Source organism: Sparus aurata, chromosome 5 (assembly GCF_900880675.1).
Source record: "Sparus aurata chromosome 5, fSpaAur1.1, whole genome shotgun sequence".
Lineage (NCBI taxonomy): Eukaryota > Metazoa > Chordata > Actinopteri > Spariformes > Sparidae > Sparus > Sparus aurata.
The window spans coordinates 11999555-12016738 of NC_044191.1; the positions used below are offsets into that span (position 1 = coordinate 11999555).

Consider the following 17184-nt stretch of genomic DNA (forward strand, 5'->3'; position numbering starts at 1 on the left):
AATATTCTTTGTTGTGCACATCTGCCTGTCCTTCCTCTCATCTGTCTTGCTGTTTCTTCCCTTTCCCTCCAATAATACTACTTTTAATATCCATTCAGTGTATGCCCTTGTGCCTTTCCTTTCTTGATTTTTCTTTTTTTTTTACACTCAAGCCCCCCACGTCCAACCCCCACCCGAACTTTACTCTGCACATCCAGCTGCTTTAGCGTTAAAGGAAAGGCCAGCAGAGAGGCGGCAAATGGCTCAACATCTGTGTGTTGGTTTTAGCTCAACAAGTATTTCCACATGTTTCTCTTCCTTTTTCCCTGTCCGATACAAGACTGATCACAACAGCTGGCCTGTTTCCTTGTTAAAGCTGCAGTCTGCGGTTACATAGTGGATTAGCACATTTAAGATTCTGGATAAAAATGGCTAACACTAACTCACATACTAACATGGCATAAAAATTACAACATGATGAGTCATATGATAGGACTGCTTACATCGCTGCTCACTTGTGGCTTTATGGGTCCGACTTGTTTGTAAGTTAAACTTGAGTATCACCCACCTTGCAGAAGACACGGACATGCTTAGATCCTGCTCTCAACATGCAGCTAACCACAGTTGTCATTGTGGCTTGTAAAACATGAGAAACCCAGTGGTGTCAAAATCATTGTGGTTGAGGGCCACACTGCATAGAGCACTCTCTCCTTGAGTCATTATTTGTCAACCTATTACCCCAACTGTTACCACAGCCAACCATATGTTTATAGGCATTGCGGCAGTGAGAGCTGTCAGAACGAGTGATTGATATAGCCAGTGTTGGGAGATGGTGTTCTGCGCTCTTTAATCTTCGGCTGAGGCATCATCAAAAAGACAGACTTTGTTTGGTGAGAGTTCCTGATTTATTTTCCCCTCGTCATTTCAGCAGATATACAACAGCGTGCGATTAAAATCACAGCAAATCACAAAGAGTTGGTTAGAAGGGCAAAGTAGTTTTGCTTTGTAATTGAAACCAATAGGATTTAGCTACCAAAAGCATCCAGTGGCTCTGAATCTAATCATTCTGAATAGTTGCTTTATGATTTCCAAAGGTTCTGTTATCCCATTTTTTAAGAAAACATTTTCTCCTGTCATCTGTTGGCTTGATGAGACCGTCTGTCTGCACAACATAATTCATGCACTGTCCAAATACTTGAGTCCAGTATGTAAGTTCCAGACGTGTGTCCATCAGCACCATCTACAACCCAGATTCACTCCCACCTTACCAGCTGTGCTTCCTTTGTACATACCTTTATCTTTGTCTTGGCACTGTCAGTCATTCACTTGCTTCTCCCTTTAACAGTACTCTCATATCTGCACACATTCATTCCCACACACATGCACACAGTCATGCCTGTACCGACATACATGAAGACATGCACACCCACACTTCCTCTGGTCGGCTTTATTAGTATTCTTGTTCTCTCTCTTGATTCCATCTATTTGCACATCCTTTGTTATCCCTAAAGTACTTTGTGTTAAAAGTGGCATGCAAAAATAATTTTAGAACACGATGGACTCCTTAATGAAAAGTTGGCAAATGCAGTTTACTCTGGCACCAGTTGCCAATTTTATCATAGTTCTGTGACAGTTTTAATATACCAGTGATATCCTGTGAACCATACGCATGTTAAGTACATTTTCCATCCAAAAGAAAAAAATGTTGGACTCAGAACGGGTATATGATAGGAGCAAGCAAAGACCTATTTATCAACTTTCAAAATGGAAAAAAATGCTTTCTGCCCAGACTTTGGATGGATGTTTTTGACTGGTCTGAAGTCATGTGCTTAGCACTTTCCACGGTCAGTCAGTCCACTGCCTCCTGTTTCCTGGCCTCTGCTAGCAGCCCCTATACTCAGGGACTGGCCCATTTGGCTAGTGCCAGAAAACAGGACCTTGACTGACACCTCCAGTTTTAAAAGGTTGACTTTTCTACTCCCACGGGCCCAGTTCTGCCAGAGGAAAGCTTTTCAACCAAGCGTGGATGAGGGTGGAGTAAAGAGAGGAGTGTGTATCTCTGTGTGTGTATATGATGGTATGATTTTGTGTGAGCCAGCAGATGTGTCTGTGCATACATTTGCAGTGTATGTCTTCTTTTGTTGTCTATCCTTACTGTTGTAGCAATTTTTTTTTATGCTTGTGGTTGTACCTCCCCTTTCAATGTGCTCTATCCTCCGCCCTGGCGAAGACGCTCAAGTGGAAGCCTTATCAGCTGTATGATGTATGAGTCCTTAGAGCCTTAATAGATTCAATTTATCTCTATACACTCCCACTTTAATTTGGCTGGGCAAGGGAGGATGTATTCAAATGCCCACCGTCATTTTGATGTACAGCCAGGCAGCCAGAGCACGCTGACTATAGATGACCAGTGTTACATGTCTGTGATTGTGTATAAGATGGGTGATTGATCCAGCCTAAGCCCCAGCCTGAGCGTCAGATTTATACTGTAGCTTTGTACTCAAGCCTCAGCGCTATTTTGTTTCATTGCACTTGGGCTTTTCTCGGCCAGTGTTTATCCTATTCTTACATGCAAGCGTCAACTAAGCCCTGATATTCCAATCCCTGCCTTAGCTTTAACGTTACCTAGAACTACTAACGAAGTGCACCAAGCCATAAACACCATGTCCATTTTAAACCCGACCAAAATCCAGAAGTCCAGTACACTGAAAAGTTGTCCACCTCCCCCAGATAACATTTAGAATGAAGCTCTGAAGCTCCAATTTGTAAGAGAGTTGATTTTTGAGTCAGATACTCATGCTTTGGGATAGCTGGCTGACCCAACCTAAGTTTCTCTCAAATTGGACCTTTAATGTAGTTAAAATGTTGGTCTTTCCATGCTTGGCGCCATGTGAAGTTGACCAGGCTCTCACAAAACTTTGTGCTATTCTGCAGCGCGGTGCGTAATCCCAGTCTATCAGTCTCTTGCGCAGCTTCACTATTCGTATACAGTAAGTGATTGTTAACCTATTGTTGCAAGTCCTGTTCCCTATTCTTTCCATTTTATCTTAAAGCAAAGCAGAGTGAAATGGCTCGTTCCCAAGGCCTGACTGTAGTACTCCTTGGGGTGGGACCAGCAGTGTGGGAAGTCCATTGTCGTGCAGTAACAAGTTCTTTGTGTGACATTTTCCTCGGCGTTGACATTCAGAGGGGAATAGGAGGATGGGTCTGTGGACGCTACATTCTCTGTGACATGTGAAGGGAAAGGGTATTAAGAATGGGGACCGAGGTATTTGAACGTGCACAGGGAAGGACATTTGCACAGAACGTGACAAGGACACGATATGGTGGAGCAGCTCTTTCATATTTCACTTTGTAACATTATGCTATACACCAGGTTGAATCTCTATCTGCCGGTACAAAGCTGTCCACTGGGTCATTACTATCATGGTCCGAGGAATAGGCAGTATATGTTGGACAGGGAATACAATTTTTTTTCTTAGCAAGTATCTACTGAAGCAATAAGTATGTGATATTTAATTTAATTGTTCACGTCTACGCAATTAAAAAGCTGATTTTGTCTCAAAAGGTTTTCCTATTTTTTACAGCATCACGGTCTCTGTTGCTCAAATGTTGTCCAAAACGAGCATTCTCCTCAAAGCTGGCTGTGTCATTAACATGCTGCATGGATGATTAACACAAATGTGCTTTTTGTGGCAGATGAATCAGCGGGAAATGCAGGTGAAGAACAGAGTGTGTGCTGTGGCTCTGACTGACTCGGCTCACAACATCTGGCTACAGGAGACCAGCAAAGGCACGCAGGACTGGATGCAGCAGGTGAGAAAACCACACAGGCTCAAATGCACAAACACATGCTGAAGCCAAACAAAGGCGCTGCGACCTGTACAGGAGTCCATTCCTGAGCTCACCATCTCATCATGTAAATTCTCCCAGCGGTGGGCTGAGGTCTCTCAGATTTTGCTCCTCTCTAATTTCACCCTGCAGAACCCTGCTGACCTACACAGGTATCCCTGACCAACCGCTAGCCTTAGAAGTCATGGAGAACCATTGTTTGCATGTTTTCCTTCTCTGTCTTTTTTTTTTTTTTTAATCAGCCCCCACTTCTTTTTCTTCCTGGGTCCATGTCAATGAATAACTAAGACAGTTAACCCTCGGTGGTGCATGTGTATGTGGCTGGGCATCCATATGTGCATGCCTGCATGTGTTTATGTGTGCTTGTGGGTAAGCGTGTGAGATAGAATGCACGTGCACATGTGCATTTGTGTTAGCTTCATTTTAGCTCTTGCCCTTTCTGGTGTGACCTCTGCGCCATACGCAGCACCTGGGCTCACTCAGTATGCACATACAGATGAGGACCATCCAAGACCAGAGCTGCTTGAGAGCCAGAGATGCAAATGTCATGCACACACACACTCTCACACACAGCCAGACACACCATACCTTTATTTGTATTACATCCTCTTTTATATCCCTTGCCTTTTGTTATTGCTATTGCTGTCATCTCTAGTTTGCGCGTGTGTTTTAGGTTTGTGTGCATAAGCGTGTGTTAGTTGTCTGTGAATGTGTATGTATGTTGGTTTGAGTGGTGGGGATTCAAGGTTGCACTGGCCGCCTTCTCCTTGTCGGGCGTTTCCTATTTTTGATTCATCTAAGGGATGTTCGGGACACAGCATAATTGGAATGTTAAGTGATTTTCTATTTGTGATGATTACCCAGAACAATAAATCTGAAATAACCTTCTTTGTCCGGCTGGAGGAAGGGGACAGGCAAGGATTCACTCTTTTTCATACTCATTAACCCACAGTCCTTTTTGGGCTGAATTAAGAGAGGAGCCTGCCTAATTAAAGGGATTTTTTTCTTGAGGGAAACAGTGGCACACCTATGCTTTGATATGCCCTTCTCAACGATTCAACAAAAAAACAAAGAAAAAAGGAGGAAATGTATACATAATTTTTTTTTCTGCCAGTTTTGCCCCTTTAGTTCTGGGCGTACTTTTCAATGAGACAAGTCATTACTTGTTGCTAATTCCAAGCAAATGTTTGTACTCCATGTAATTCTCTCAGGGACCATTGGATTCATTATGTAAATCATTACATCAGTTGTATTTAACAGCAACAAAAAAATAGGTGTTTTATCCTCTGAAACCCAGATTAACTTTAATTGAATTATCAGGAATGCAGTGTCGATGCCTATTGTTCTTGCCTATCTGTTGAGAGAATAATGGGTATTCACAGTATCAAATGTTTGACCATTTATTGTCTCTTCTAAATTACTGTCAGATGAAAACCATTAATAGTGATAGACACTAAATCAATGCTAAGTGGTCAGATATGCATTATTTTTGTACACATTAACATCAGATTGATATAGAGGTTGAAGGTAAAAAGAGTCCTATATTTCAAAACTAATAATGTCAGTTGTGTTACTCGTATTCTGTATTTCATCACATTAGTGTCTTCTGGGCATGGATGGCAGCGCTAGTTATCAAGCTCCAGGGTCAGCATGAGGATTGAGGTGAATCCAAAATCTAATCTGTCCCAGTCATTTACATTAGAAACCAATGCTGCGTATGTGCTGTGGTTCCACCAAAAGGTCAGAGTCCCTTTATGTTCCACCCAATATGCTAATCCAATGGCTTTCAGCAAGTGGTTTCTATCATTGGCTCGCTTTCCTGATGTTTGGCTTTTAATGATCATACATTTTGACAGTACATGCACTTGTTGGTGGAATGCAGAAGATGCACACACATACCCTGACAGCTGATGCATATAATGCTGCTTTTTTTCAAAGATATTAATATTCCATACACAGCTGGGTCTTGAACGTAAACAACACTTGCATTGCACATTAAGGTATGGGCATACACCAGACAAACACACACACACACACACACACACACACACGGAAGGCAGCCCAAAAGGTGCTGGCCATCACAGAGGAGAGCTGGCAGTGAACCTGAATAATGCCCTGGGTGGTGTATAAATATGGGTGCCCGTATGAGTGGGTGTATGTGAGGTCGGCACACCCCAGCAGTGCACTGCTCTGTTCTCCTCGGACAGAGATAATTCCCTCCCTCCAGGGTTCAAGAGGTCACTGGATGGTGGGACGGAGCGATGGGAAGAGGAGAGCAAAAGAGAGGAGATGGGATTTAGAGATCACCGCCCGCTGGGCCGGGTTATATAGACCAAATGGGTCAGACGAGGGGCAGCTGACGTCACTGCCAGGAGACAAAATACAGAGTGAAGGTGAGAGAAATGAAAAAAGGCTGTGAATAAGCAGAGGCAGAGATAGAAAGACTCATCCATTGAGTTGGACAGAAAAAGAAATAGGCAAAGAAATAAAGTATGAGAAACGTTCAATTATTTAAATCCCGTTGACTGCCGCCGAGAAGGCACAGGGCAAGAGCCGTGGAAAAGAAAAACAAAAAGACAGGTAGGATATGAATGGAGTGAATACAGATGGAGGAGAGGAGATGAAGAGATGTACGTGGAGATAGATGAGTAGCATAGTGAGGGGAAGTGAGTGAGAGAGAGAGAAATGCGAATGATGGTGTACAGCTGGCAGCCTGTCACAGTCTCCAAGGTGTCTCCTGTCACTGTGCTGGCCTGCTGTCACACTCTAGTGGCCTGCCCAGAGCACACACACGCACAGGCATACACACATACACACTAACACACACACACACACATACACACACATACAGAGTACACTATGGTCATGAATAAACCATCCTAATCCATAGAGATTATACAGCAACTGGAGGAGGTGGGAGAGAGACAGACACAGAGAGAGTGAGCAAGAATTGTTACTCAGGACTACTTTCTGAGAAGTTCGGTTGCAGGCTGTCATGTGTGTTATGGTTTAGTAGACTTTTGTACACTTAGCACATAGTTTCTATCATGGGACTCAGTCCTATGTGCCTTCAGAGAGAATGGGTTGCCATTTTACTCTTGAATGGAGCATATGATTGCAAATATACATGACACATGATAATATTTGCATTTAGATCTGTATAACAGTTTCTAAATCAACATGATGATATTATGACTCATTTTATTATTCAGTCACTTTTCTGTATCAAAATTGTTTTACACTCAGTTTTTTTGCACATAATAAGACAACTCTGTTAATAGATTCTAGCATGTTTTCTGTTATATTATGTACAAGCTCTGGATGGTTGGGAGGATGCTTCCCTTTTTATAGGCACTATGTGTATTCCTGTGACTCTAACTGTGTAGTGGATATGGACACCTATGAGAGACCTATTTGGTCCTCATGAAGGTTCCATTAGATCACCCTGCCATCAGCTGAGTGCAGTGTTTTGTGTCCATTACGCTCTGTGAGTGTGTGTGCATGTGTGTTTGTTGTTTATGTGAGAGAATCAGGCCGCCTTCCACTCTGACTTGCTGTAGGCAGCAGGTGGTGGATTGCTCACACGTACACACACACACACACATACACACACACACACACATTACAAAAAAGGTTTAAAAGCATCTCTCAGAGATAGAGGGGTAGAGCTGACACCTGCATGTCATTTACACCCTCAGAGTACACTGTTAGCTTAATGGTTAGCTTTAGCACTTAGCATTAGCGTTTAGAACTAGCCTCTAACTCACCACTTTGTTTCTGCATAATGTCGGAGATGGGATTTAAGCTAAACAGAGTGCACTGTGCAACAATGTGTTCTGGTATGTGTGTGCGCATCCAGTACATAGCCCAACGCACACACACGCACACACACACACACACACACACACATACACAGACACACATACACAGAGCAGCAGAGGTGGGGGAAGAGTCAAATCTGTTTACATGTTTGTTTCTCTGTCTGCCTTTAGTTCAATGGCACCATTGATCGGCGGACGAGCTGCTTGAAGTGATGATGCTATGCATCAGAGGCAGCCGATGTGATGTGCCATCCTTTTGTCACGTCGCCCTTCTCTAATCCCAGCCAGCAGGCCTTGCCTTTATGTGACTGCTGTTATGCCTGCGGTCTCCCACAGCACTGGGGCTGTGTGTGTGTCTGTGTGTGTGTGTGTGTGTGTGTGTGTGTGTGTGTGTGTGTGCGTATTAATGCAAGAGTTTGTGTGCACATGTGTGTTGTTGCCTTGACAAATCTATTCAAACCCCGGCCTCCCTGCCTCCATTGGTGGTGATGGTGGAGGTGAAGGGGGAGGGAGCTGGGCTCTTTGAAAGACTCCCCTCCTTCCCCTCGATCCAGCCGCCTTCAGCCCACTGCTCCACAGCCCAGCTGACATCTTCCTTGAGACAGACTGAATGAATTAAAGGAGATACAATGAGACACTTGATGTAGCAGTCAAGGAGCCCCACTGCTTCTGTGCCGCTCCACACCGCTCTGCCCTCAAGCCCGGGCTCAGAGGAGAGCACATCTAGGGCAAAGGAAAAGGATCTAAAAATACACAATATGCCACTGTTTACCAAGATGACTTGTCATCTTCCCCCAATGCTAAACCCCCCCATCCTCCTCCCCTCCATTCTCCCCTCATCTCTCTGTCGATCGTACTTCAGCCTCTTATGCTATACCCCTTATGACTTCTTGCACTTTGATTGACAGGGCTGAAGAAATTAAATATAGAGGAAAAGAGTGAAAGGGCATTTGTACAATTTAAGAGGCATATTCAGTAAAAACTTTGTCTGATATTAATATCTTTTTATTGGATAGGAATGGATCGCTTATGACCTAAATGGACCTTGTTGTACACATTTCCCAACTGAATTGTGTTTACCTACTTGTTGACATTTGCTAAGGATTTGCGCACATGGGCCAGATGTTTCATCATGATCATCTCTCACAATCCGCAATGTGTCTTCTTTTTTTCATTTCTCTATAAATCAACGTAGGACAAAAGAAGAAGTAGCACATGTCAAGCAGAGGGCAACAGAAGACATTTGCTTAAACATAGCTGAAGAATCTTATGTAGACAAAAAAGCAAAAACCAAAAGTGCCTCGATTAGGCAGTACATTCAATATGCCTGTTTAACTTGACATTTTCATACAGAAATACAGCAAAGCTCAGAGAAGGTTTTGTCTGTGTGTGGGTGCTACTTGGTGGAAGATAGCATTGCAGAAGTTTGATGTGACCCTGGATTTTTTTGCATTTAAGTAAGTGAGTGTGTGTGTGTGTGTTTGTGTGTGTGTGTGTGTGTGTGTGTGTGTGTGTGTGTGTGTGGGTGTGTGGGTGTCCAGTCCCTCCTCCTTCAAGGCCTTGGGAGTCAGGGTCACCAAGTGCAAAAATGCGAAAGCGAGCGTGTTTTTTGAGTGTGCATTTGAGTCTGAAGGGTTCACAACGTTACACATCTTTATGGGAGACCCCCCGCAATGCAATCACTGACCCACACACACAAGCACACACGCACACACAGGCATGCACAAGACTGTAATGACTGTCAGGGGGCCAGGGTGAAAGTAAACAAGGGCAGATAAGCAGTGATTCAGAAGGACGCCAGCTGCACATTCTAATCTCTTTACATTTTCTCTTTCTTCTATTGAACTTTTATCTTATCTGGGGAACGTCTTCTCCAAGCATTCCTTCTCAGCCTCCCTCTATCCCTCGCTCCCTTTTCCCCCTTGTTTTTGTACTAACCTTACAAGCCACAGCATACCAATCCTCATCGCACAGTCAAAAGGGAAAACACACTTTGATATGTTGTCATCAACTGAAAACAGAGAATGAAAAAACTCAAAGCTTGGGAAAAGTGTGTTGTTTCGTAGTATGGCATTGATACAGTTGATTAATTGTACATAAGAATTTAAACGTACTATGCTTGGAAGTACCTTGTAGGTAGGAAGAGGGAACGACACACAGACAGGAAGATGAAGACAGCAACAAAAAAACAGATAAAGAGGTCCTCTCCTCTTTCTGACAGTAGAGTTGTCAACCGCAGGGGGTTTGAGAGGACTAGGGGTGTTTGTGGGAGGTTATGGGTCAGCAAGCTGGGCAGACACCCTCCCCCAGGGCACCCACTGATCTACCATGGTAGAAGGCCTCAGCTTTCCACCACAAACAAACGCCGAGCTGTCTGAGCAACATGTCACAGAGCTTTTAATTGCTTGTTTCTACCCACCCCCCTCCCCCCCCACCTCGCTACACCATACACACACCTCTTTCTCAGTTATTGTCTCTCCCTCTTGTCCTCCACACCTGTCTCCCTTGCCTCCCATTTTTCGCTCCCTTCTCCCTTTTCTTTTTCCTTGTTTCTGATGTCTCTTTCAATTTCAGATAAACTCTATATTTCCATGAAGGAAAAAAACAAAACTTTCATAGCATCAAGGAAAAATATGTTTGTGTTCTACACTTTTAAATCATATCCCCTCACTTGTTATATTTCCATCTTTGAGCATATTTTTCTTTGTGTTTTGCAGAGTAATACTGCAGGTAATAGAGGATGCTGGTTTCCATATATTTATTTCCCTTGTACAAACCCCCCACTACATCTATTGTTGTAGAGAATATGTCCACCAAGTTTACAATTTACTGTCTCTTTTTTCCTCTCCCTGCAGCACTGTTGTAACTGGGTATCGAGTCCAGAGCCCCTGGACACACCACTGGATCCCATGCTGCCAGACTGCCCCCGAGTCTCTGCAGGTATCAAATAAACTGTGTATAAACACACTTAGCAGTAATTACATTAGAACTCAATATCTACTTACTGCATGATCTGAGATCGCTTCAGTTTCCAATTACTATGATTGTTTAAAGAATTTGACTTGATTAATTTCAAGATCATTAGACAAGAGTAGTGGTACACTAATTGTGGATCAAGTTTTTATTCTAAGGTCAAAGGTTAAATTTGTGTTGCACTGTGAGTACTTTACCTGGTAGCTGTAGTTTTGAGCACTGACAGAATGGTCACACCCACAGATGTTGTAATAGTTAAAAGTGCAATATGTAAGGACTGGCCACCTGCCAAATTCATGTTCCAAACAAACAGGGTTTGCATATCACCAGAGTCACAGCTTACAGCTGCCGTTAGATAGTTAGCCCAGTTAGCTCAAATAGCTCAATCGTTTTGCAGTCATATTTGCTCTGCCAGGAGTGGCAGCAATGGAGGCAGCAAGGATTGCTGTTGGGTAGCGGCAATCTTTCAGTGTTTTAAATGTAATACTTGCATGTAGTACCTTTTTAAGATATTTAAGTAGAAGATTTGACTGGTGATTTTCACAGTCATGGATATTCTGAAAAAATTCAATTATATGTTCATTAACTCTAGCCATAAAATGGGAGAAAAGGCAAAGGCAAATCAAGTTTGGTTGGTTTTATTAGACACTATATCAATGGTCATAGTTCAAAGTAGGGTTGATACAATGTGCCAATGTGAGACCATCACATTATTTTATAGCAAAAATCTGTTTCAATGACAGATGTGCAAAATTCAGATACACTCCACCAGTGTTTTATGTACCGCTGTACATGTGCTCAGCAGTGTAAATGTGAAGATTATCAGGGTTCAGCGAGTGCAATGTGGTGTGTAAGTCGACAGTATTCTTGTTTGTGTGCCTGAGGGTGTTTGGTAGATTGGAGGTCTTAGCGGGGCTGATTGTGAAGGATCATTGTCAGAGAAACTGAGTAACTGAAGCAGGGGCAGATTATTTTGAAGCACAGACACACACCGAAATAGAGGCTGTCTCACACACAAGCTAAAGAAATGCGGCGTTTGATTTGGTTTCTATTTTTGTCTTCTTTGTCGCGCCCTCTTTCTTTTTCATCATCTACTCTTGCTCCTATATTCATTAATCCTTTCCTGCGGTGTTTGGCTTCCTGTCCCTGTGCCCTCTCTGTGGTTGTTTGGCCTTGATGATGTCACGGCCATCATGAGAATGTGTCCTTAATGTAGGATTAGGGATGAAAGCTGTAATCCTCGACATGACCGTTGATAAGAGATGATGATTGCAGTGTTGTTTGAAGAGTGGCACACATACTGGCATGCACGCAAAAGCACACAAACAGACACAGCCACACAAAGTCGAGCCGTAAAGAGGAAATAATCTATCTGTCATGAGTGTAAATGCACCTGTTTTTACTGTATGTGTAAGCATCGATCTTTACATGTATGCACACGTACAAACACAGTTGCACACACACATCCCTGCCTCATCACTCATTCCCATCGTCTGTCTGAAGGTCCTGCTTTGTGATTCCATTCCCTTCAAAGCCCAGCAGTGATATCACGGTGAATGCATAGGTCATCTTACACATGCTCCACATGTCAGTGAATACATCTCTACCACTGCTATCTCATCTCGGCCACTAAAACACCATGTTCCACACGGAGCTGCGTGGGTGGGTGGCCTTAACATCTACCAGTGAATCAGCTCCTTGAAATGTCATCCAGCCTTCAATACAAAACTCCTACTGTATTTCATGTCCAAATGTCAGTTCTTTACCTTGATGTTTTATGTCTCCTCTCAGTGACTGCTGTCGGTCAAAAGACAGCGACCTCTGAGCCAAGATATCGAGGTCTTCTTTTTGAAACTGTTGGCATGCCTGACATAGTCCTAACACAGACCTGTTTGACACTGTGTCCATCTGTATGTATGCACTATTGACTTGTGCTCTATTGACTTTTGCTACTTTAACCGAGCTGAATAGATTGGAGTCTCTGGCCTGTTAACAGAGCTGCCAACTCTGCTTGTCTCTGGTCTTTTGGTGGCAGCTTCTGATGTCAAAGGTTGCCTCAGTCGTCTTTGTGTCCTTGGCAGCCTGGCAGGTTCACAGGCAGCAGGCATTGTGGTGAGAGTCACAGCAGAGCAGCAGAGGTGACGAGGTTGAGAGAAGGTTGAGGGAAGGCTGTCAGGGCATCGTGGCCCGGCACTTCAATCAACACACATACAGCTTCCAACAGTCACCTCTTCTGCCACCATGGCTTCTGTTGTTTGGGTTGCCATGGTAAGAGTATGTGTGTGTGTGTGTGTGTGTGTGTGTGGGTGATCAGGGTTGACCATGAGAGCCTCAGCAACATAGTACAGACCGGTGAATCCATGTTGCCATGCATGCACACATAGACACATGCACGTATGCAGACATACACATCACAGTGTGATCCACCACTCTGGTGTGGAGCCAGACTGAGTAGGGCCCGGGGCGACTCGGCTGCTGTGGAGAATGGCATGTGATCAGACACACACACACACACACACACACTACAGTGTCTGAAGGCTAACAAAGTATTGGATGTGTGCTTAAATATGGGCACTGAGACTGGTCAGGCATTATGATGGAGGAACGGGTTGAAGGACGAGTCTTGCTGTTCTGTTTTTAATCTCTCTCCTTACTCTTCTTCTGTTTCTGACTTTCTCTATACATCTTCCTTTTCCCCTCCTCCGCCTGCGTTCTGCCTCCCTGTGTGGTGCAGTGATGATATGATGATTGTGTTTTCCATGCTGGTAGACTCTTGGCAGAAAGAGGTAGGGAGAAGTGGAGGCAGAGCTTGTCTGTTATTCCTAATCATCTGTGAAGCAACGCCGGTGTACCAGCATGGCAATCTGACGGGGCTGGAAGGACCCAAAGAGGGAGGGAGAATAACGCAAAGCGGGGGTGTCCGCTAACGTCTCCATTTCTTGTTTTAAATGCGATAAAACCTGGACCCATTCCCTTCGCATTTGACTGGCTAGCTGCCCTCCCTTTCATTTTCTTTTTTTTTTCTTTTTTTTGTCTGAATCTTTCTTCCTCTCACTCCATCTTTTTTTTTCCATCTTGCAAAAGGAATTTGTTCCACCAGGAAGGTCATTGCTCTGGCATTTGGCAATGGCCTGGCACACTAGCAGAATTTTATCAGTTAGGAGCACCCCGAACACAGGCTCAATATGCAGATAAAGTGGAACCAATCTCCCGCTGGAAAAGCTCCCTTTGTGTGTGTGTGTGTGTGTGTGTGTGTGTGTGTGTGTGTGTGTGTGTGTGTGTGTGTGTGTGTGTGTGTGTGTGTGTGTGTGTGTGTGTGTGTGTGTGTGTGTGTGTGTGTGTGTGGTTTCTATTGGCTGACAGTTAAAAAAGTTGGGGAGTGGGGTGCTGGTTAAGTGGGGTTGCTGAGGCCTTCCCAAGATGTGATCATTCCAAATGTACAATGCTGTTTAGATGCCAAGGCGAAGCATAAACACAGCATTAGAGACAATGAAGAGGTAGTAGGGAATAAAATGGAGGAAAAATTCCAGTCATATCGTGATTTTTCTTGGAGTGTCCCCTCTGTCTTTGCTGCTTGATTTATTATACTTTTTTTCCTGTTAAGATGGATGGTCTGTTGTTTGATCAGTAGAGATGCTATTTCAAAGGTGGGAAAACCCCCTTTGCCAATACACAGACAAACATAAGCACACACACATGTACACACAAGTTCCTCTCGGGTGATTACTCATTGTCCAAGCTGATTATTAATTACAAAGGGAGAGCTCTCTGAAGGTAAACACTGATTAATGGCTAACAAAAGTAAGTTAATGTCTTACCTGTACTTTAATTACCATCCCTGCTCTGTTACAAGCATCCCAACACAAGGCTGTAATTAACCCTAATGGACTGCAGAAAGAGTCTCACTTTCATTTTCTTTCACAACATAAGTACGCATCTGTACGTAATTTTTTTGATGTGCCCACCTTTCTTGCTTCCCCACCATGCTCTGTATAATTAAAAGTGAGGATTTTGCTGAAAGGATTTCTTGATTTTTCTATCTTGAATGAAAATAGCAGGGAGTTGGCTGGAAAAGTGATGCAATATTGTTACAGAAATGAGAAATAATTCCTGTGCAATGACATGAGAGGTCACTCTGCCTTTCTTCTCCACCTAAGGCTCATACTTCTGTGGCTCAGTGTTATTAATGTACCAAGATACCACAGACACAAAAGAGTGCCTGAGAATAAAAGCAGACAGGCTGATACAAAGCACCTAGACACACACGCACACACACATATTTTCATTCTCTTATTGCCAATGAGCTCTGTCCTGCTGTAGGTTTGACATGACTACACATAACCCTCACCTCCCTGATCTACGCACTGCTGACCGTGAAACAGCTCTCGCTGTCTGCACCTCTTCAATGCACACACACCGTCTGATTGATGTTTATGTGACTTAACTCTTTAGGAGGAAACCCAGGCCCACTCGATTTAACCTCAACAAACCACTGTTTTTTCAGCTTGGTAAGGTGGAAGTCTGCTGCCTCGATGGAAGAACACACACAATTCTATACGTGTTTGCGTGTGTGTTTTCACATTTGTGTTTTCTTAGCCTGACTGGCACAAGTGTTGCAGTTGGTGTTGCAGGATATAGATGTGTAAACTCTGCTGAACTGGGCCCTAACCCCTGACCTGAATTCACTGAGGTTGCATCAAGTCTATTGTCTGGGTCGCATTTGTGACAAACCATATCATCATGATGTGGGAAATGCTGACTGCTGATGTCTGAGATTGGTGTGACTGTCAGAAATTAGAGAAAGGAAAAATAAAAAAGTGCTGATTTTAAATGATGTTAAAAATACCAAATTATAATCGATTTATTTTACTTAAGGACTGATTCAAGAGTACACTTTATGATGTTTCCATTTAATTATAGTTCCTTTTGATACCCAACCGTCGAACAATAAGAATCTCTGACAGTTACTTTTTCTTCAGCGCATGGAAATACTCAGACAACACTTTAGTGGATGGTGATTGGCTGGCTGAAACAGTTAAACCAGAGGCAACAGCGGTGGGGTCATATTGAAAGGCATGGAGTTGAAAAAAAGAAAACAAGTTTTGTCAAAAATCAAGTGGTCAGAGTGGACAGAATGGGAGACTTCTTTACATCTGAGCTTTGCAGAGATCTTGTTATGTATTCCCTTTTATCCTTCGTATGGATTCCTGTGATTTGGGTTTTCGAGACTCTGAAGGGGCAGGTTTAGTTGTTGAGACTTGAGAAGTAAATCTTCTCCTGCATGTCTGTATTTTCAGTACGAACAAAACAAACTTTCTTGACCCTGGTATAAAAATGGTATAACAAAAAAAAGCCTGATATTACAATGACCAAGTTGGACATTATTTGAGATCTCAGCCAGGTGTTTTGTCAATAGATGCTCTGATTTTGTCACCCTGAGACACAATAAGAGAGACAGTTTTATAATCGTAGCAAAAGGTTTGTTCCATGTTAGAGATGGAAAATAACTTGCACAGTTAATTCACTCATTCAGAATCACAGAAACTGGAAACAGCAAACTGAAGGTTAAGGCAGACAATGAGATCTGTTTGGCTGCGGATCATAGTCTGTAAACTTGCCCAACAGATTTAAAACTGTTTTGACAGGCTAACAAACAATTTCACAATTTAAAAAAGCCCTGTCATCTGAGTGTTTGGAGTAAAAAAAAAAAATGGCTGGAATCTCTATCATGTTCTCAGTACATTGATTAAACATGTGCTAAATATGAAAAACATGCACAGCTGGTGTTAAGATGGAAGAGACTTTGCTGTTTGTATTTATGTTCTCGATTCTGTTTAACAGGGCATTAAAAAATAGTTTTGGATCATTCATGGTATGTTACAGCTGAGGAAGAAGGAACTTGTTTATTTTATCTGTGTAGATTGTTATGTTCAGCAAGTGAAAATGAAGGTTGTGCATTGTACCTGCACAGACATAGAACTTCAGAAATGTGCTTCCTCTGGTCTAGCCAATAAGCATGGACCTGGTAATTATTTTCTGTATAACTTGCTGGATTACCCTAACTTGGCATCCAAGAGGCAAATCCTTACAACATCCCAGCCTTAGAAGTGTAGGAGGTTAAACCCCACTGACCTAACAGTAGGTGATTTATTACAAACCCATGCTGTGCAGTCAAACATTATTTGAATCCACAAGACACTAGATCTTGGTGGAGATCCCACACATCCAAAGTTACTAAATATGCCTGACTGAATTTTGTGGAAATCTATAAAATGAGGAACAAGACATGAAAGAACACCGTCTTTCGGTAGCTCAGGAGGAACAAGAGAGAATATGAGCAGGTGAGGCAAAAACATCCACTTTTGTATGACTAAACCTGACTGAAGGTGATGCCACTCATATTTCAGCAATCCGCTTTTTGACTAGAGTGCCAAGGTATGAAATTCTGGAAACAAGAATGGGCAAACATATAGGATCTGTTCTATGGTGTGGAGCACCTGTCAAATGGAACTCAAAGAGTGCCAGGCTCTTTTGTGAAAATATGGATTGCAATGTATTT

At 43.0% G+C, this 17184-nt stretch overlaps 1 protein-coding gene across 2 annotated transcripts in view; it reads left to right on the forward strand.

The window, feature by feature from the left end:
* Positions 1-17184, forward strand: part of arb2a (ARB2 cotranscriptional regulator A) — a 154029-nt gene that overhangs the window by 98835 nt on the left and 38010 nt on the right. For both annotated transcript variants that reach the window (XM_030417765.1, XM_030417766.1), the window contains exons 9-10: positions 3679-3795; positions 10508-10592. In XM_030417765.1, the coding sequence (XP_030273625.1) occupies positions 3679-3795; positions 10508-10592 (202 nt within the window). The remainder of the gene's footprint in view (positions 1-3678; positions 3796-10507; positions 10593-17184) is intronic.